Below are 22,511 nucleotides of genomic sequence, written 5' to 3'. Positions count from 1 at the left end.
GCTCTGTGTGTGTGTGTGTCTATGTGTGTGTGTGTCTGTATATGTGTTTACATGGTCAGAATCAGCAGCATTTTAGCACATCCTCTCTGCACCTGTCTTTCCCTCCGTCTGCTCATACCCAACCAGGCTGGGGGACATCCAGCAACAACTACTTGCATTTGTGTAGCACCTTTTGATGCAGTACCCCAGCCACCTTGTGGGAGCATTGTCAGACTTCTTAAAAAAAAAGATAGGTCCAAACAAGACAGTGAAAAAGTGTGGTGAAGTATGCCCCATTGTCAGGCTGTTATGAATGGAAGAGGCAGAGGTACAGAGGTTGGGAGGAAGTTCCAGAGCTTCTGGCCCAGGCAGTGTATTGAAGGTCCATCTCAAATGCTGCTGTCTGGATCAAATTTGAACTCAGTCCCAGGACACACCGAGACCTCAGTGAACAAACCCATTTCGTCTGCCTTTCAAGTTGTGCACAGGAGAACTTGTCTTGTGGATTAAAACCTGTTTTTATTTAAGGTTATCACTCCAATGTATTCACCTTGATCAGCAAAGGGAAGCTCAGGAAACTGTCAGACCGAACACAATAAACAGGGGCAATAGATTCAGCCCCTACTGAGACCCCTAACGCTACAGTGTTACCTCTCCTTTGTCTCATGTTACTCATGGAATCCCTACAGTGTGGAAGCAGGCCATATGGCCCATTGAGTCCACACTGGCCATCTGAAGAGGGTCCCACCCAGGCACAAGCCCCTACTATGCAACGCTGCATTTACCTGGTTAATCTATCTAGCCTGCACATCCCTGAACGCTATGGGCAATGTAGCATGGCAGTCCATCTCACCTGCACACCTTTGGACTGTAGAAGGGAACCGGAGCACCCGAAGGAAACGCTTGCAGACACAGGGAGAAGATGCAAGTTCCAACTAGACACTCTCCCAAGGCTGGAATTGAACCCGGAACCCTGTGAGGCAACAGTGCTGACCACTGAGCCAGTGAACTACCCATTCCTCCTTCCCTTTTCAGTCTCAATATTATCATCATCATAATCTTCCAATTTTTATTCAAATGTCATTCTTTCATCACTTCAAATGATGTCCCCCTGTGAAAGACCATAGGAGATAGAACAGTTGGCCATTCGGCCCCTTGAGTCTGCTCTGTTATTCAATAGGCCCACAACTGATCTGAAATTCCTTATTTTCCTGCATTTTCCCCCATAGCTCTTGATTCCCTTGACTGATCAAGAATTTATCTATAAATAATATGGGTTGTTTAAATTGATGCATTGATTAAAAGTGATTAAGCATTTTTGACAGATCCGCCTGTTCAGTGCCTTCTACGTATTACAGAGAAAACTCCTTCCTGGTTCATGTCCTACCATTACCCACGTCTACCTCCCCTCCACAAGGCACCCCGTAACTGGACCATTCCCCAGGTGAGAGAAAGCTGCTCAAGGAAAGGGGCCGTGGGAAACATAGAAAGTAGGCCATTCAGCCCTTCAAATCTGTTCTGCCATTCAAAATGGTCATGGCTGATCATCCAACTCAATCCCTTTTCCACTTTCTCCTACTGTTGCTAAATGTTACTAAAGTGCTGTTGTTAGATTACCTTCCGTCTTCTCTCTCTCTCTCTCTCTCTCCCCCCTCCCTTCAGCCTGCCTTGCTTGAATTAACATCACAGTACAAATACACAAGAATGACCCCTTCCATCCCTGCCCTCTGTGCCACAGCTTGTTGCTATGCCAATGCCACATATATTGTAAGCACTTCCCTTGAGATAAGTAATTTGAGAAAATTCAGGCTCCAACTTCAGTTCATCCAGCTCTCTGAACTTGCTGCCCTCTACAATGACACTGACTCAATGCTCAGCTCCCAATTTAAACAAATGGCAAAATAAAAAGTAAATCCTGCAAGATTGCACTGGGACAATGGCTGCTTTACTGTAGAATGAGGCCATTTGCTCCATTGAAGAAAGGTTACACTCAAAATGTCGACTGATCCACCTCCTGATGCTGCCTGACTTGCTATGTTCCTCCAGCCTCCTGCCTGTCTACTTTACTCCATTGAATCTGTCTCTCTAGCCCTTACATGCCATTGGACAGTTTTGGAATATTTCAGAGAAGCATTTATGTGCCCTGCTGTACCCAAACCAGACATGTTGTCCCATTAGCACTGATGAAAAATTCAGCATGTTGACACGTGATGTCATAGTAATCCCTGGAATGCAGGTAAAGACCATTCGGCCCACTGAGTCTGCACTAACCATCCAAAGATCATTCTACCCAGACTAAACCACCCCACCCCCCTCCCCCACCCTGGCAAAAACATTTGTACCACAGCTAACACACAAAACCTGCACATCATGAGGTGATTTCCCACGGCCAATCCACCCTAACCTGCACATCTTTAGACTGTGGGCGGAACCCAGAGGAAACCCACGCAGACAGGGCAAGAATGTGCAAACTCCACACAGACAGTCGCTCGAGGCTGGAATTGAACCCAGATCCCTGGTGCTGTGAAGTACCAGTGCTAACCACTGAGCCACCATATGCCATGATGTCATTGTGCCAGCCGACTAGTTGCAGAAGATGGGCAAATGGACACTGGAGCTGGCATCCTGTCTGGCATTTTGAAATGAGTGTGCTGCTGGAAAAACACAGCAGGTCAGGCAGCATCTGAGGAGCAGGAAAATCGACTTTTCGAGCAAAAGTCCTTCCTGATGATTCTCCTGCTCCTCAGATGCTGCCTGACCTGCTGTGCTTTTCCAGCACCACACTCTTGACTTAATCTCCAGTATCTGCAGTCCTCACTTTCGCCTGGCTTTTTGAAATCACCATTTAAGCAATCAAACTCATTAACAAACCAAACATCCGCAAGTTTTGTGTTGCCTGCTGTCTTTTATTTGAGGGTCAGAGATTTCTGGAAGTGCTTGATGCCAGCCGTAATGAGGTGGCGCAAAGTGGGGCAGGCAGGTGCTGGCACTGCTGTTGAATGGCAGAAAACATTATGGTTTTTCAAAAAACAAAATCCCTTTTATTAATTCGAGCACTCAGTGCAAAGCCTGATTCTGAGGGCAGTGGGCATTTACAATACTAACCTTTGACCAATTTCCCACCCTCTGCATGACCTCTCTACCATGTTCTGTGTCAACGGGTCAGGGAGTCCCCTTCGCATCTAGAGTCGGCCTCAGGCACTAATCGACCCTCTGGTGCTTGACTGAATAGGAAGAGGGAGCAGGGAGGTAGGGGCAGGCAGGATTATACACACCCCCTCAAACCCAAGTCCAGTGGTTCTGCAGCAACAAAGCAATTGGCAGAAGTGGGTACTGCAGATGCTGGAGATTAGAGTCAAGATTAGAGTGGTGCTGGGAAGGCACAGCAGGTCAGGCAGCATCCGAGGAGCAGGAAGATCAACGTTTCTTGCAAAAGTCCTTCATCATTCCTGATGAAGGGTTTTTGCCCGTAACGTCATTTTCCTGCTCCTCGGATGCTGCCTGACCTGCTGTGCTTTTCCAGCACCACTCTAATCTTGAGTAACAAAGCATTGTCAGTTGCGAGACTGACAGCACACAGCCAAATTGGCTGATGCTTTCATCTCCACTCTGTGTTGGATTAGCCAATACTTGCTGAGAGGTCAGTGTAGGACATTGACAGGAAGACGGGCACAGCAATCCCAGCATCGTTGACTAGGCCTACATTTCCAGTATCGAGGCACTGAACCCACTCTCCCCACTTGATGGGCTGGGCACCTCGTCCCCATGACCGACACGAGACTCCCCAGGTAGGTGGGCGCCAGGTGGACAGAGGAAGTGCCTCAGGGATACCCTCAAGGCCTCAATGGGTGAACTGCAACATTCCCACAGACACCTGGGAATCACTGGCCCGAGACTGAGCAAAGTGGAGGAGGAGCATCCGGGAAGGTGTCGAGCACGTTCCCGTCGGGAGAAAAACGGAAGCCGGGCAGAAGCAATGCAAGGAATGTGCTGCCCCACCCATCCGCTTCCTGTGACCACCATCTGCCCCAGGTGTAACAGAGCCTGTGGGAGCCACCTACAGATTCAATCTGAGAGTGGAAGACAGAGTCATCCTCTTCTATGTGGGACCTCCAATGAATGCATGATGACAGGACACTGAGCCGCTTATGGCCAAAATGCTGATTCTCCTGCTCCTTAGATTCTGCCTGACCTGCTGTGCTTTTCCAGCGCCACACGTTTTGACTCTGATTCTCCAGCATCTGCAGTCCTCACTTTATCCTTATAGGAGGAGAAATAGCCAAACAGGATTCCTGCTCCCAACTGCATTCTACTCACTGTGGTCTGAAGGCAGGATTGACCTCAATGCAGTAACTCTTTCTGGGTAGAGTCAGAAAGGAGGGATTTTCATCTTTATAGCACCTATTGCATCCCAAAAAGCATCTCAAAACACTTTCACCAGCCTGCAAAGTACTCCCAGAGTGCAGTCACCATTGTAATGTCAGAAACACAGCAGCTAATCCACAGTGAGGTCCCTGTAGTCATGTGCTCAAAATGGGGTAATCTGTTTTCATGATGTTGGTTGAGGGATGAATTCTGACTGAAGCCTCACCTGCTGTCCTTCACAATCAAACCACGGCATCTCGCATCGTCCAAGATGGTGTCAATGTCCCACCACAGAAAACAGCCCATGTGATGGTGCAGCACCCTCTCAGTTTAGGAAACACAGCCCTGCATTCAAATAGTGCCTTTCATCGCTTCAGGACATCCCAAAGCAGTTTGTTACTGTTGTAATGCAGGAAGTACAAAAGGCTGGTGTCGTGACAATGTCACTGGGGCTAGCAATCCAGAACTTTGGGTTAATGCTCTGGGAATAGGGGTTCAAATCCCATCATGGCAGATAGCCATAGAGTCATACAGCACAGAAGCAGACCATTCAGTCCAACCAGTCCATGTTGACCATAATCCCAAACTGTGGATGAAGGGCTTTTGCCCGAAACGTCGATTTCGAAGCTCCTTGGATGCTGCCTGAACTGCTGTGCTCTTCCAGCACCACTAATCCAGAATCTGGTTTCCAGCATCTGCAGTCATTGTTTTTACCTCATAATCCCAAACTGAACTAGTCCCTAGTCCCACTGGCCTGCGCTTGGCCCATATCCCGACAAACATTTCTTATTCGGGTACTTTTCTAAATGTCTTTTAAACGTTGTAACTGTACCCGCATCCAACACTTCCTCTGGAAGTTCATTCCACACATGAACGACTCTGTGTCAAAAAATTGCCCCACATTTCTTTTTTAAATCCTTCTCCTCTCACCTCATCCCCTCGTATTGAAACTCCCCCCTCTGAGGGAAAAGACACCTGCCTTTCACCTTATCCATTTTCCTCATTATTCTATAAACCTCTATAAAGTCACTTCCTACGATCCAGTGAGAACGGGTCAAGCCTATCCAGCCCCTTCTTATAAGTCAAATCCTCCTTTGCCATCGGCATCCTGATACCCTTCCTAAAACAAGGTGACCAGAACTGGACACAGTACTCTAGAACAGGCCTCACCAATGTCCTGTACATCATCAACATGACACCCCAACTCCTACACTCGAAAGACTGAGCAATGATGGTAAGCATGCTAAATGCCTTCTTAACCATCCTGTACAAACTTCAAAGAGTTATGTACCCGAACCCTTCCGTCTGTCTGTTTTAAGGCATTACCCAAGGCCCTACTTTTAATTGTACAAGTCTTGCCTTTGGCTGTGTTACCAAAATCCAATACTTTGCATTTATCCAAATGAAACTCCATTGTCACTCTTTAAAGCATGGACCCAATAATCAAGACGTCTTTGTAATCTGAGATACCCTTCTTCACTGTTCACGATACCACCAATCTTGGTGTCATCGGCACACTTACTAACTGTGATTTTGATTTTCTCATCTATATAATTTATATAAATGACAGACAAAAGTGGTAACATTTGATTCAACTAAAAACCTGGAATAACAAGTGAGCCGAGTGATGAATATGTAACCAATACTGACTTATAATGAAGGCCCATTTTATTTAATAATACCATTTATGGATCTACCATCCTTACCTCGTCTGATCTATATGTGACTCCAGACCCACAGCAACATAGTGTCATAGAGATGTACAGCATGGAAACAGACCCTTCGGTCCAACCTGTCCATGCTGACCAGATATCCCAATCCAATCTCGTCCCACCTGACAGCACCCGGCCCATATCCCTCCAAACCCTTCCTATTCATATACCCATCCAAATGCCTCTTAAATGTTGCAATTGTACCAGCCTCCACCACTTCCCCTGGCAGCTCATTCCATACCCATACCACCCTCTGCGGGAAAAAGTTGCCCCTTAAGTCCCTTTTATATCTTTCCCCTCTCACCATAAACCTGTGCCCTCTAATTCTGGACTCCCCCACCCCAGAGAAAAGACTTTGTCTATTTATCCTATCCATGCCCCTCATAATTTTGTAAACATGGCTGACTCTTCATTGCCCTCTGCACATTTAGGGCTGTGCAATAAATGCTGGTCCAACCAGTGATGCCCAGAGGAATAAAAGACACAGCAAGATCCCACAAACTGTAGTACAAAGCACATAAGCTGATTTTTAAAAAAATAATGGTTGGAGATTAATATTGGCCTGCATTGGAGTAGCAGCCTGCACTCTGGATGCAAAATGCTAAAGGGGTCTTTCAACCCACTAACCCTGTGAAGGAGAAGCTGACGTGTTTCTCTCTGAGCTACAACTGGCACTCAGCACATTACTGCACACTGAGTTCAGCGTGTCTGGAGAAAGTGTACAAAAACCTGACCAAGAGGTGACCCCCAGGTAGCTGCCTCAACTGATAGCTTTCAGAACAAGAGCCAAAAGCTAATGGGAAACAACGACAAGGAAAGCTATCATACACATGACAAGTCAAAGAGGTCTATAGCACAGACCTCATCAGGTCTGAACCAGTCAAAAACAACCACCTAACTACTCGAGTTCCATTTTCCATCTCTTCGCCCATATTCTTATCATTGCAAGTACACAGCTTAATATTTCTTAAATATTAACCTCTCCCAATCTTATAGGCAGTGAGTCAGTCAATGTTTGAATTTCTTATCTTAGAATTCCTACAGTGTGGGACCAGGCCTTTCAGCCCAACAAATCTACACCGACCCAGTGAAGAGTATTCCACCCAAACCCATTCCCCGACATTTACCCCTGTCTAATGCACGCAACCCATACACCCCTCAACACTGTGGACAATTTAGCATGGCCAATTCACCTCACCAGCACAGCTTTTGGATTGTGAGAGGAAACTGGAGCACCCGGAGGAAACCCACGCAGACAGTCGACCGAGCGTGGAATCAAACCTGGGTCCCTGGCGCTGTGAGGCAGCAGTGCTAACCACTGGGCCACCGTGCCATTCTGGAATTTAACCTACTTTTCTCTAATCAACCTGCTGGGAGACTTGAAACTGGGCCTCCACATCCACAGGTAGGGACACTACCACCGTACCACAAAAGGGGCCCATCGTTGTTTGAACTTAACCTATACAATCGGGAGGATGATTGATTGATGATTGATTCATCTCCTTATCCACATGTAACTGACCTTGAGAACCAAGAAGGCAGTAAAACCTGCTACCTCCTGATGACAAAGCACTTTCTTTCATTTAGAAACGTTGGAAAATGCCGAGGTTTAAAACTGCAGAAGTGGAAGGCATTAAGAAAATAACAGTGAGTTTGAGCTGGATACTCAAGTCATATAAAGATACAAACATGGAGCAAGGGGAAGCCATTTAGCCTCTTAAGCTTGCTCTGCTCTCTAATAAAGTCTTGGCTGATCTGATTGTAACCTCAAGTCCATATTCTCTCTTTCCCCGATGACCTCATCATGAGCTTTTTAACAATAACCTTTTAGGTGGTACATTATCAAATACCATTTGGAAATCTAAGTACAGCACATCCCTTTTCTGCACAGCACATGGTACTCAAAGAACTCCAATACATTATGTGGAGGTGCCAATGCTGGGCTGAGGTGGACAAAGTCAGCAATCACACGACACCAGGTTATAGTCCAACAGGTTTATTTTAAACCACAAGCTTTCAGGGACTGCCCCTTCGTCAGGAGTTCTGTTTTTGTCCAAGATATTAGTTAAACATGATTTCCCTTCTACAAAACAACATGGATTCCAACTGATTGCCTTTAGTTTATCTATGTGCCCTGCTTGAACCTTTTAAATAACAGATCCTAACATTTTCCATATGACAGTTTCCCAATTGCTGTGTACCTTTTTTGAGCAAAGTAATCGGACATTTTTGAATTTAAGGAACTGTGAATAATTATGCTTCAACAATCTCACTTGCCACTTCTTTCAAAGCTTTAGCATCAAGTCCATGAGGAGCTGAGCATTCGTCAGCTCCAATAATTTAATCAGTACTATTTCCCCACTGACTGTAATTTTCCTGCATTCTTCCCTCTCTTCTTTCTCCTGATTTATAGCTGCTTCTGGGATGTTACTTGCATCCACCACAGTGATGCAAAATACCTGTTCAAATCATCTGTCATCTTTTTATTTACCATTATTAATTCCCCTGACTCAACTTTTGAGGGGACTAAAGCACAATTTGCTAGCTCCTTTCCTTTTAAAATATTTATGGAAGCTCTTACGATCTCTTTTTAGATTTCTGGCTAAATTTATCCTGTACTCTAATTTTTCCTTCATTAATTTTTTAGTCAACTTTTACTGTTTTTATATTCTGTCCAATCTTGTAATCTGCTACCCAGCCTTGCACAATTAGATGTTTTTTCTTTTATATGTCTTCAACCTTTCTAGTTAACCAGAGAAGGTGAATCTGTCCCTTGGAATTTTTCTTAGTCTATTCTGTCTATTCTGAAATACTCCCTTCAATGTCTGCCACAGAATCCCTATTGACTTATCCTTTAAACAAATTTGCTTTGATCAGCTCTGCTTCATTGCCTGATTTTAACTTTTAAAAAGTACTCTCAGACTCTCTTTCCCATATGTAAAGTACCCTGTGGAAAGAAGGAATTGGTTTTTAGCAAGACGAGAATGGGAATAAGGATAAAAAGTAGAGTTCTGTGACAGAGTGGAAGGAAAGAGAGATTAGTGTTGGTAGTACAAGGCCAGAGAGAGTGCTCCCTGAATGATTGCAGCTCACAAGGAAGCCATTTGGCCCACTCTATCGGTGCTGGCTCTCTGCCGCAGCGACTCAATTAGCCCCACACCCCTGCCGTCTCTTTATGGACCTGCAATTCTGTCTCGCTGGCTAAAGGTCCAATTCTCTTTTGAACCTTGACTGATTGTAATAGAGACAATCTTGGAAGTACACTCCAGCTCCAAATCACTTACTGGGGTAACATAGTCTTTTCTCTTGACATGGCTACTTCTCTTGACTGGTTCTGGATCCTTCTGTTGAACAATAGTGCACAGTTGCTCCATACTCCCTCTGTCCAGACCCCTCATGAGCTTAAATACCTCAATCAGCTCATCTCTTCACAGAACCCCCCCCCCCCCCCCACCCCATTTGTTCATCCTATCCAAGTAACCGAAGTTCCTCATCCCCCGAGCTATTCTTGTGAATCTTTTCTGCACTCTTTCTACTGTGTTCAGAATTCTGAGATGGTGGTGTCTATACTGAAAATAATCTCCTGACTGGAGGCTGAATGTATGATTTTTACAGGTTTACTGTAAGTCCCTTGGCATTGTATTCAATGTCTCTATTTTCAATGCCAAGATCTGATATACTTATTAACTATTTTCTCGACTGCTACCTTCAATGATTTGTAGGCATGAACGCTAGGCCGCTCTGTTCCTGTCCCCTTTAGAACTGTATCCTTCATTTGATATTGTCTTTCCACGTTCTTCCTGTCAAAATGGATCATGTCACCATCATCAGCATCAAATTTCATCTGTCACTTGTCTGTCCTTACCAGCAGCAAGTTTATGCCCTTTTTAAAGTTTAACACCATCCTTCTCACAGTTCCGAATACACACAAGTTTTGTATTGTGTTGAAATTGTGTCTTGCATGCCCACAATAAGTAAAGCAGGGATCTAAACACTAACCATTGGGCAAATCCCCATTATACATTGTGTCCTCCAGTCTACGAAGTACTCTCTCTTTCCTGTCACTCAATCTATTCATAATCCATGCTGCCCTATCCCTTTTATTTCCTGTACTCAAGCTTTCTTGAAAAGTATGTTCTGTGACGTCTTTGCAAATGCCTTTTGGATGCTTGTGTAGATTACATCCATTCTATTAATCTCACTAAGCTTCTCTATCATCCAAACAAATTTTACTGTAACAAGTCCATGCCGATTTCCATTAATTAAACTTTAATTAATTGTGGGCGGCACGGTGGCACAGTGGTTAGCACTGCTGCCTCACAGCGCCTGAGACCCGGGTTCAATTCCCGCCTCAGGCGACTGACTGTGTGGAGTTTGCACGTTCTCCCCGTGTCTGCGAGGGTTTCCTCCGGGTGCTCCGGTTTCCTCCCACAGTCCAAAGATGTGCAGGCCAGGTGAATTGGCCATGCTAAATTGCCCATAGTGTTAGGTAAGGGGTAAATGTAGATGTAGGGGTATGGGTGGGTTACGCTTCGGTGGGGCGGTGTGGACTTGTTGGGCCGAAGGGCCTGTTTCCACACTGTAAGTAATCTAATCTAATCTAATCTAATCACATTTATCCAAACGATTGTTAATTTTGTCTCAAATTATCATAAAATATAGAACAGTCCGGCACAGGATCAGGCTCTTCAGTCCATGTCTGTGCCAACCATGATGCCATTCTAAAATAATCCCATCTGCCCACACATGATCCATATCCCTCTATTCTCTGCCTGTTCACGTGTTCCTTTAAATGCCCCTTAAACGCTGCTATCATCTCTGCTTCTACCACTTCCCTTGGCAGAATATTCCTGACACCTACCACCCTCTGTGTAAAAATCTTGCTCTGCACATTTCCCTTTCACCTTAAAGTGATGCCCCATGGTATTTGGTATTTCCACCCTGGGAAAAAGACTCCGTTTATCCACCCTATCTATGCCTCTCATAATTTTATAAACTTCTATAAGGTTGCCTCTCAGCCTCTGATGCTCCAGAGAAAACAATCCACATTTATCCAACCTCTCCTTATAGCTAATACACTGCAATCCAGGCAACATCCTGGTAAACCCCTTTTGCACCATATCCAAAGCCTTCACATCCTTCCTATATGTGGGGACCAGAACTGCAAATGTGGCCTGACTAAAGTTTTATACAACTGCAACATGACTTGCCAATTTTTATACTCAATGCCCCAGTTGATGAAAGGAAGCACGCTGGGTGCCTTCTTTACCACCTGATCGACTTGTACTGCCTCTTTCAGGGAGCTATAGACTTGCACCCCAAGATCCCTCTGTATATCAATTCGTCTAAGGGTCCTGGCATTTACTGTTTAGTTACCTCTTGCATTTGACCTTCCAAAATGCATGCACTACCCAACACTTGTGCAAATTAAACTCCATCTGCCATTTCCCTAACCAACTTTCCAACTGATCCACATCCAGCTGAAACCTTTGACAACCTCCCTCACTGTCCGCAACTCCAATGATTTTCATGTCACCTGCAAATTTACTAATCCAACTACCTGCATTTTCATCCAAATCGCTTCTATATATTCTAAACAACAGTATTCCACCACCACTGGTCACAGACCTCCAGCCAGAAAAAAAACACTCTTCTACAATTATCCTCGGACTTCAATGACCAAGCCTATTTTGTATCCAACTTAGCAACTCACCACAGATCACATGTGACTTAACCTTCTACCATGAGGGACCTTGTCAAGTGCTTTAGTAAAGTCCACGTAGACAACAACCAGTATCCTACCCTCAATCAAATTTGTGAGACGAGACCTCCCCCACACAAGACCATGCAGACTATCCTTAATAAATCCAGTATTTTCCAAATGCAAGAAAATTCTGTCCCTTTGAATCCTTTCCAATAATTTCCCTACCACAAATATAAGGCCTCACCCCCTTATATTTCCTGGATTAATCCTATGGCTCTTTTTAAACAAATGAATAACGTTGACTATTCTCCAGTTTTCTGGGACCTCACTTGTGGTTAAAGAGGAATACAAATCTGTCAAGGCCCCAACAATCCCTCCACCCTTGCCTCCCTCAATATCCTGAGATAGATCCCATCAGGCCCTGGAGACTTATCTATCTTAATGTTTTTCAAGGCACCCAGCACCTCCTTCTCCTTAATATTAACACACCCTAGAATATCAATATACCTCTTCTTAATCTTATCATACATATCATTCTCCTCACTGAATACTGATGAGAAGTACTCATTGAGGACCTCACCCACTTCCTCTAGTTCCATGGATAAATTCCTTCCTTTGTCCTTGAGTGGACCTATCCTTTCCCAAGCTACATTCTTGCTCCTAATATACGTATAAAATGCCTTAGGATTCTCCTTAATCCTAATTACCAAGGCCATTCCATGGCCCCTTTTAACCTTCCTAATACCTTGCTTAAATTCTTTTATGCTTCCTTTATATTCTTTAAACGTCTTGTCTGATTTCAGTTTCTTAAACTGTACATATGCTTCCTTTCTCTTTTTGGCTAAACTTTTAATGTCTCTTGTCATCCAGGGTTCCCAAACCTTGTACATCAAATCTAATTTCTCCCGTGCCTGCCCAATACTGTTGTAATCAGCATTCCACCAATTTAGCATTTTCACTCAAGATTAGTCTTCTCCTTATCCTTAATTACGTTAAAACGTATAGAATTATGATCACTATTCCCACAATGCTACCCCACTGAAAATTCGATTGTCTGGCCAGGCTCATTCCCCAATACAGGGTCTAGTATGGCCGCTTTCCTAGTTGGACGAGATACATATAATTTCAAAAAATCCTTCTGGATGCACCTAACAAGTTCTTCCCCATCTAAGCCCCTGGCACTAAGGGAGTCCCAGTCTATACGGGGAATTTTTTGTCACCCACTTTAACAACCCTTTTTATACCTTATCATGATCTACTTACATATCTGCTCCTTTATCTCCCACTGGCTACTGGGAGGCCTATAATATAACTCTATCTTAGTGATTACATCTTTCTTATTCCTGAGTTCTACCCAACTGGTCTCACGGGATGAGCCCTCCAGGATATCATCTTAGTATCAATTCTAAAAGCGTGCCCACTATTAAGGTTAAGCTATCTGTTTTGAAGTGTTGTGTTCAGCCTTAACACGTACCTCTTTGAATAAGTGTGTAACATTTGCAATTCTCCAGATCTCTACCATCAGCTCCCACTGTATCCCAACGATGTTTTAAAAATTTATGGCCAGTACATGCAATTTTCATCCCTATTCTCTCAGTGCATCTAATCCAGTCCTAGTGACTTTTTACCTCTAACAGCTATCTATCTAATGTGCCCTGTTTATCTATTTTAAATCTGTCCAATGCTTTTAACTGCCTGGAGAATCTTCTTCCTGTATAAAAACAGATGCAAAATTCTCATTTAATGTCTTGGCCTGCTACCTCCATACATAAATCTCCTTTTCAGTCTCCTCTTGGTTCTTTGCCTCTTGTTACCAACTTTTAGATATTTATATGCTGATAGCAGTTTTAACATAGAACATAGAACAATACGGCGCAGTACAGGCCCTTTGGCCCTCGATGTTGCGCCGATCCAAGCCCACCTAACCTACACTAGCCCACTATCCTCCATATGCCTATCCAATGCCCGTTTAAATGCCCATAAAGAGGGAGAGTCCACCACTGCTACTGGCAGGGCATTCCATGAACTCACGACTCGCTGAGTAAAGAAAACCCTTTTATGTTAGTTGCTGGTCTCTTCTTACACTCTCTATTTGCTTTTCTTATTTGTTTCTTTCACTTCCCCTCTGAACCTTGTAGACTGAGTTTGATTTTGAGTTGTGTTGTCCATCCAGTATGATGAGGCAAGAGGAGAGACAAAAAGAGCCCACAGCAGGTGCACCACGGTTTGAAAGCAAAAGCAGAAGAAAAAGAACCTTGAATCATGCAAAGGAAATTTAACAACAGAGATTATGGTCTGAAAATGAACTCCATAAGGAGTCCAGAGGTTGTAAAATGTCTGAAGAGTATTTCCATTATTTCCTGATCTTTACTGTAGATTTCCAACTTCCACAGTATTTCAACCTTACCATCCAAAATTCAGATGTGGGAAAACCAAGGTCTGGGCTCCAGCCTCAGAGCAATGGCTCAACCATCAGTTCATTCATTCATTCCATCACACACATACCATCAATGCATAACCCTCCAAGGACAGAATGGATTCAATAGACTCTCGTGGGCTCTATAATTTTGTTTAACTGGAATGATATTTTGCAACATTTATGGAACAAAACCAGATACTGAACTGTTTGTCTCAATAACACTAATATCCAGGATGCTTTGCTTTCTGCTGGGGTGTGTGGTTTTCAGGTTCACAAGCTCAGACCTGAGTTAATTGTAATGGTTCATGATTGACCACCCTTCACCCCCCATTTATTTCCAGTTTGGTTAATCACGCCGTTGTAGATATTTTCGAACCAACCTGTTCAGAAATGTTATAACGCACTTCTGGAGCAGCTGGGATTTGAACCTGAGCTTCCTGGCTCAGAGGTAGGGACACCACTGCACCACAAGAGCCTTTAATCATGCTGGCATAATATAAATTAAGTTCTCTTTTTCCTTGTCCAGTTCAAGTATTAAAAGTGGAGCCAAGTCTTTGTATGAATGCCACCACGACTCAAAGTGTGTATTTTTGTTCTCTTGCAGGCTGTCACCTCGAGCTGTTCCTAATGTTGCTTGGATTGGAGTTCCACATTTCAGTCTCCTGTCCAAAACACTGTGTGTGCTACCCTTCCCCGATGACTGTCACTTGCCAGTCGCATGGCTTCACCTCCATCCCAGAAGGGATTCCAGCCAACAGCGAGAGAATATTCCTCCAAAACAACAGGATAACTCTTCTGTTGAGGAATGCTTTCAGCCCGTCCACAGTCACCCTTTGGTTATACTCCAACAACATCACCTTCATTGACCCAGAAGCCTTCCATGGATTCAGTCTCCTGGAGGAACTTGACCTGGGGGACAATCGGCACCTGAGGTTCCTGGATGCGGAGACCTTTGCTGGTTTGGAGAAGCTGCATGCTTTGCACCTCTACCGTTGTGGATTGACGTTTCTGCCCAATGGAATCTTTGAAGGTCTTCATAACTTGCAGTATCTCTACCTACAGGATAACCATATAGAGTACCTTCAGGATGACCTGTTTCTGGAGCTGGTGAACCTCACGCAGCTCTTTCTGCATGGGAATAAGTTGTTGAGTTTATCCCAGAACACCTTCAGAGGTCTAGTCAACCTAGACCGCCTGTTGCTCCACCAGAACCGGCTTCATTGGGTGAACAAGCGAGCTTTCCATGATCTGCGTAGGCTGGCCATTTTGTATTTGTTCAATAACAGCCTGAGCTCACTTCCTGGGGAATGTCTGGCGGAGCTCGGATCGCTGCAGTACCTCAGGCTCAATGGAAATCCTTGGGAATGTACCTGCAAATCCCGATCCCTGTGGGAATGGCTGCAGAGGTTTCGGGGATCAAGCAGCAGCGTCATCTGCGAGTCACCCAGGGATCTACAAGGGATTGACCTGAAGGTCCTGTCCCCCCTGCTCTTCAAGAACTGCACGGCCTCGGAGTCGTTCAACCAGATCCGAACCAGGCAGCACCACCCCCATCACGGGCTGGCACCCGGGCATTCCTCCCGGGGCATGGTACCGGGGCCAGAGCATACAGTGACCGGCCGGAATGGCAGTGGCAGCCAGCGGGACGACGAGGCCAAGGACTACCCGGGTGAAGCGGCTCCGAAGAAGTCAGCGGACGGGGCGTGGGGTGGAGATTATCTGCCTGACCCTGGCCAGAGACCCCAGACCATCCGCCCGTTCCCCCCCAAGCGCAGGCCCCGGGTGAAGTGTACCCGGCGCACCCACTTGGAGCCCCCGCCCGGGATCCAGCAGCCGGCTGGGGGTGGCAGCCGTCCCTGTCCTGGGCTCAGGTGGCTCCCCCTGCTGGCGGCCCTGGTCCTCGTCGTACGTTGAACCCATTAACCATCTCCCGCTCCCAGCCCACCCCCCCGCCCCTCCCTCCAAACCACCCATTCCAGTAATGAAAAGGGCAAAAACTTTCTAACACTGCCGCCAATCCAGTAGGGACCAAAAAAAAGGGAAAAAAAAAACAAAAAAAAGTCAATTTTTAAAATTACAAGTGATTAATACTGTTACTATGTGCTTAGGCAGACCACGGATATTGTTGGATGGTATTATTGTTTCGGACAATTGGAATATAATTGGAAATCATCGGAATAACAGTCCCAATGGAAATGAATCAGCAACAGGGGATGATGTGGCTAAGGACTACCTACAAAGCAGCAGGAGATGTGTCGGAGGGAGCGCTCAGAAATCTTATTTTAACGAAGCATTCCCAGCGTCTATTTGACATTCCTGCTGCCAGCTGTGCCCGCTACACCAGGAAGAGCCCTAAAACTCTTGGATCGCACCATTGCTTTCTGGAGGGATTTCTCCCTCTTGTCGTTGGTGGGGGAAAGGGGATGAGTGTGTTGGTCAGCGAAGCAATGGTGGTTCCAGACGTTTTCTGCATGGGTGCGGGCACGTTCCTCAAACCACACTAAAACAAGGCTGGCATCAGCCACCTCCTCGTGAGGTTTTATGGTGGTAAGATCCCAGCTGAATAATATGCACGGATGATCATGGTCTCGAACCCAGAGCCAAATTCATCCGAGTACCAAAAACTGGAGGCCAGATAATTGTATGAAACGATTCGTATCAGAATAATTTTTTTTTAAATGTGTCTAACCTATCATTTGGACAATGGGAAGCCCTTATATAGTTGACGTATATTCATTTCTGGAAGTATATGTTTACAGATTATGTTGCTACCCTGGTACAGCTTTTGCTAAGGTGTTTTTTTGTTCTGTCTCGAGGAGATTGTGGATGCTTTACACACAAGCCATGGATCCAGATAGGATGGACACAGGAGTCTGTGCTGTTCCGCTCCAACTCACTGGCTTCTGCTTTGTTCCCCCCCTCCCCCCAACATTTGGGTGGTGGTTGCCAGGAGTTGAGTGGAAACGAGACGTTATCCATTTGGTGTTCAGAATGTGGCTCCATTTGATGGAGGGGGCACTAAAACCTCCCCATTTATTTTTGTTTCTGTACTAAATGTAAATTTGTTGTACCTGAATTTACAGAATTGCTTTAAATATATATCTATATAAAAAATACAAAAAAAAAACTTTCCTTTCGGAAGAGATCATGGTAACAAACGCAGTATCCCTTTTTGTTCAGCTATCTAAACAATTGAAAATGTAAATCTGTTTTGCTTCTTTCAGCACAGTGGTGTTCCACAAGTCCAAAGTGCTTCATTTTCAATGGGGTTGGGGGCAAGGGCAAAACCTCAATCTTGGGGCATGAAGGGGACTGAATTTCACCTCCCTGATTACCTCCTCCAAGTCTAATGACCCCCTCAAGCCAACCCTTCAGATGTATTGCACCATTGGTATTCATTCAATCATTATCATTTGTTTTTCATTTTGAAGACCCCCCTTTCCATTCTGAGTTGGTTGTTTAACATTGCAGGCACAGTGATATCTCATGAACAGTACTCGATTGGAGATAATCAGCATGGGAGAATGGGTGGACGGTTACTGGTAGGTGCATTGGGTTAAATGTTCCTTGTTCTGACCTCAAATTCAATAAAAGTCTTGCTCTCCTCCGACACTCCAGGGTTCCATGTGAAATGGGGTTAGGCAGGCTCCAACTAGCTCAGTCCACTCTCGAGGTCTCCCCCCAACTTGCTGCATGTTGGTATTGTCAGTAGGCAGACTGTGGTGACCAAATGGCACAGGAAGATGGAAGACCTCATGTTGGTACAACAGGAGGGATGTGTCTCGACGACTGGGGATAGTACATCGTTGAGAAGAGCAGATGGAGTCTTACCTTATGCCTTAACATCCTCTGACCATGTGAGAGTACTCGATGTTATCAGGGACAGCAAGCTCTGGTCACCCTTCACATTTCCACAAGTACATTGAATTACTTGAAATGAACTTCACAGAAGCAGACCATTCAGCCCAACTAGTTCATGATAGTGTCTATATTTTTTCATTCATTGTGGGATGTAGATGTCACTGGCTAGGCCAGCATTTATTGCCAATCCCTAATTTCCTGGGCAAAGGTTTTGGTGAGCTACCTTCTTGAAACACTTATGGACCAGTGTAGTTGCATGCACAGTGCAGCCAGGGAGTGAGTTCCAGATTTTGATCTAACAACAGTGAAAGCATGGTGATATCATCTCAGGTCAGCATGGTGTGTAGTCCAGAGGGGAATTTGATGGGAATTCATCTGCTGGCCTTGTCCTAATAGAGGTCACAGGTTTGAAAGGAACTCTAGCATAATCCCTGATGAGTTACTGCAGTGCATCTTGTAGATGGTACACACTGTCGCTACTGAATATCAATGGTAAGGGAATGGTAAATGAAAGTGGGGTGCCCATCTAATGGACTGCTTTGTCTTGGATGTGCATGTCACTCAGAAACCTCCTCCCAACTACTTTTCAGTTCACTCTCTCAGTGTAACCTTTCTCCCTCTAATTTGTATATCCCCTGAATATGTTTTCTGCTGCACACACAGGAGAGTGCTACAAATAACAATCTTCCCCTGGGTAACAAAAGGAGGAGTAAAAGCTCCTATTGCCCAGTTCTGACAAATAACCATCGTCACCTGAATTAAAACAATGCAAGAAAAAAAAATTAAGAAGTTTCTCCATGACAGTAGTGTCTTGATGTTTATTTGACGGAATTGAAGGATTTTAAACTTTGAAGAGGAGCTTTCTTCCCCAAATAAAGAAAGCCAAAGACTGTTAATATTGTGCAGTGCATCCCTTCTTGATTTCACTCATTCAGTGAAAAACATGCAATTACCATCTAATGAATAAACTGTTTGTACAGCACTCACCAAATAAACTGGTAGCACAAAATGATAGCCTTACCTAATTTTATTTACTGCTTATACTGTCTTTTTCTATAAATAAAAGATGTATTGGGCAAAATATATCATAGGTGAGAGAGTAGAACATTTGCCCACTGTCAAACAATAAGTTTCCTGATATTGTAAAAACTTTCAGGATGGAAAGGTTTGCTTATTTTCATTTTTATAGGATGAATTGTTGCACAGAGGTTAGGTCTTGTAGCAGAATAGCTTTACTTTGAGGAGTTCAATTTTGGTGGTCCAGCAGGCAAGGACTGACCGCCACCCCCAGGCACCTCCTCCGAGGTTGTGATTTTCACACTCATGAAAAGGCCTCTGATCTCACCTGGGGGTATACCCTATGTCAAGGGTTAAGGCAGGAAGCAGAGTACGCACAGGGTTCTCAGGCTGTGGGCATCACTGGCAAGGTCAAAATTTGTTGCCCGTCCCTGATTGCTCTCCAGCTGAATGGTTCATTCCGCCATTTCAGGGGAGCCATTAAGAGTCAACTTTGAGTGGAGGCAATGGCCTAGCGTGAGTACCACTAAATTATTAATCCAGAGACACAAGATCTGGTTTGCATGCTCCCATGGTAGTTGATGAAATTTTAATTAATTTTTAAAAAAATTAAATTAAAAGTCTAGTGAGGACCATGAGGGGATTGTCGATAGTCAGGAAAAAATACCCATCTGGTTCACTAAGAACCTTTAGAGAATGGCAAAATGAGAAGTCATATGACATCAAGTTATAGTCCAACAGGTTTATTTGACACCACTCTGAAAGCTTGTGATTTTAAATAAAGCTGTTGGACTATAATCTGATGTTGTGTGATCTCTGACTTTGTTGGCCCCAGTCCAACAACGGCATCTCCACATCATGATCTTAGGGAAGGAAACTGCCATCCTTACCCTGGTCTGGCCTACATGTGACTCCAGACCCACAACAATGTGGTTGACTCTCAGTTGCCCTCTGGGAAATTGGTGTTTGGGCAATAAATGCTATCCTGACCAGTGACAACCTGCAAATGAATAAAAATATGTTGGATCTGGAATCACATGTAGAACAGATCAGGGAAGGTTGATGGATTTTCACCTATAAAAGGACATCAGTGAAGTAGATACCATTTGATGACAGTTGTTATGAGTCATCATTATATTCTTGGTTAATTAATTGAATTGAAATTGAGCTAATCCTGGAGAGATCTGCAAAGCATTAATCTGGGCTAATGGATTATTGGCAATAATACCACCATACCATCATCAATGTCATAAATTGTTGATTAATCTGCCTATACCTATGAAGAAAGGCCAATTGGAAAAACATAAGGAATTCTTGGATCAGAGGGGAGAAAGAAATTTGTGTGAATGAGGGAAAAAGGGAAACAAACAAGATTCTGAAGAGGTTTGATAGGGTAGTAGCAGAGAGATTTTCACACCTGGCCAGAGAGCTGAGAACACAGGGGCACTGTCTTAGTTTATGGGTGATTTGTTTAGGATTGAGATAAAGTGATATGACTTTGCTATGGATCATTGGAATTCTCTTCCCTTGTGCATTGTGGTTGCTTCATCACTAGAAATGTATAAGGCTAAGGGAAACACATGTTTGGCTTCTCGGGGAATGGGAGACATTGGCTGAGGCAGCTGATGAGTTGTGAGCAGATTGAATGGCACAATGGGCTTGAGGGATCGAACAGCCTAGAATCCCAGAATCCCTACAGTGTGGAAGCAGACCATTTGGCCCATCAAGTCCACACCGACCCTCCAAAGAGTATTCCATCTAGACCCATCCTTCCACCCTGTCATCCTGCGTTTCCCATGGCTGATCCAGCGAGCCTACAACATCCCTGGACACAATGGGCAATTTAGCAAAGCTAATCCATCTGACCTGCACATCTTTGGGCTCCTGCTCCTATTTTGTCTGTTCCCACGGAGACAGAGTAGCACATTCTTTCAGCAGACAATATATTTTGTACCTCGTCCAGTGAAGAAGCGAAAGGGATATTTTGTTTTGTCTGCAACCTTCACTGCAGAGTTAAGCAGTCACTATCTGACAGCAGCTAGGGCCCCCAAGCTAAGAAGCTCAAAGAAATATTGCTGTTGAGATGCTTGGCCATAACTAATAGGGGAGAACAAACCTGAATGGGGGAACAAGGGGAAGATCAGAAGTGAAATATTATAGAATCACCAGAACACTCAAAACATCCAAAAATAACTTCTCACTGAAAACAAGGCAAATAAAACACCATGACAAAGTCTATCTTTAATTTCAACAAGATAATTTAATTTCCCACTCAATTTCAAAACTGTTTTAATGCAAGTTTGCTTTGAGCAATTAATGTTTCAAACTTTACACTCCATTGGTGAGAGGGAGAGATCAACATCACAAATAGACAGTATTCTTCAATAAGCGCAACTTAGCATAGATACCATGTTTCTAAAATAGATTCCTCTGGGAGCAAAGAATTTTAATAAGGTATCTCCCTGCTGATTACCACCACCAGCACAGCACAACGGCTCAGTGGTTAGCACTGCTCCCACACAGCACGAGGGACCTGGGTTCAATTCCACCCTTGGGTGACTGTTTGGAGTGCTTGATGGGCTAAATGGCCTGCTTCCACACTGAAGGGATTCTATGATTCTACTCCTATACTCACTCTATCAAAGCTGGTTGACTCACAGCTTATTGTTTACTCAGTAAGCTGCTAACTGGGCCTCCTGAGAATGAGGTGCGTGGGAGGGAATCAGACCTCAATGGGAATCTGATCCTCTCCTCACTCAGTGTCACACCATCAGGATGTCTCTCCCACCTGCTCTGCCCTCTCTTACCACGAGGCTGTGAAAGACTGTCACCGTGTCCAAAAACTCTCCTCTTCATGCTCAGCCCAATGTGTCCTCCACTGTTTGGCACTGGGGCCTTGGCACAACAGCTCAAATGGCTGAGGGTAGTGGGATGGGCAGAACCCATGAGCGTGACAAAGCAACTGGGCCCCCTGCTGGTATTTTGGATGTTGCCTGCCAGGATCTGAACAGAGCAAGGTACACACTCATCCACAACTGGGAGCTAGGGGAGTTTAGATACAAGGCAATCTTCCAAAAGCCTGGACCTGCCACCTTCTGGTGTGGAGTCGAGCACATTTATATCGCTGGTGGACCGCACTGTGCTGTTACATCTAACTTGTCTCTGTCTTCAAAGGCACTATTACACTCCCTGTGTGCACTGAATAAAACATGTACCAATACAGATTTGACCAGTAATTTGTGCTAGTGGTCTATCATTTGCCAGTGTTTTATTCCTTTCGCAATTTCCATTGCATGTCCAAAGTTGCTCTTCTTCATTTTCGAAGAACTCTGTAGCTGACCACAGACATCACTGGTTTTCAGTCTTGGGGTTAAGACAGGACTGGGACGAAGGGTCTGTCTCCATGCTGTCTATGACTCCATGGAGAAACTTGCACTTATGCTGGTGACTCATC

General features: G+C 44.6%; 1 protein-coding gene across 2 annotated transcripts in view; it reads left to right on the top strand.

The window, feature by feature from the left end:
• Positions 1-22,293, top strand: part of LOC140491580 (reticulon-4 receptor-like 1) — a 64,569-nt gene extending 42,276 nt beyond the window's left edge. For both annotated transcript variants that reach the window (XM_072589984.1, XM_072589985.1), the window contains exon 2: positions 14,784-22,293. In XM_072589984.1, coding sequence (XP_072446085.1) covers positions 14,784-16,093 — 1,310 coding nt within the window. In that variant the 3' untranslated portion in view covers positions 16,094-22,293. The remainder of the gene's footprint in view (positions 1-14,783) is intronic.
• Positions 22,294-22,511: the final 218 nt, after the last annotated feature.

The sequence above is a fragment of the Chiloscyllium punctatum genome, chromosome 19 (genome assembly GCF_047496795.1).
Source record: "Chiloscyllium punctatum isolate Juve2018m chromosome 19, sChiPun1.3, whole genome shotgun sequence".
Taxonomy (NCBI): domain Eukaryota; kingdom Metazoa; phylum Chordata; class Chondrichthyes; order Orectolobiformes; family Hemiscylliidae; genus Chiloscyllium; species Chiloscyllium punctatum.
Note: the sequence above shows the minus strand (reverse complement) of the source record. Positions and strands in the feature narration are given on the sequence as shown.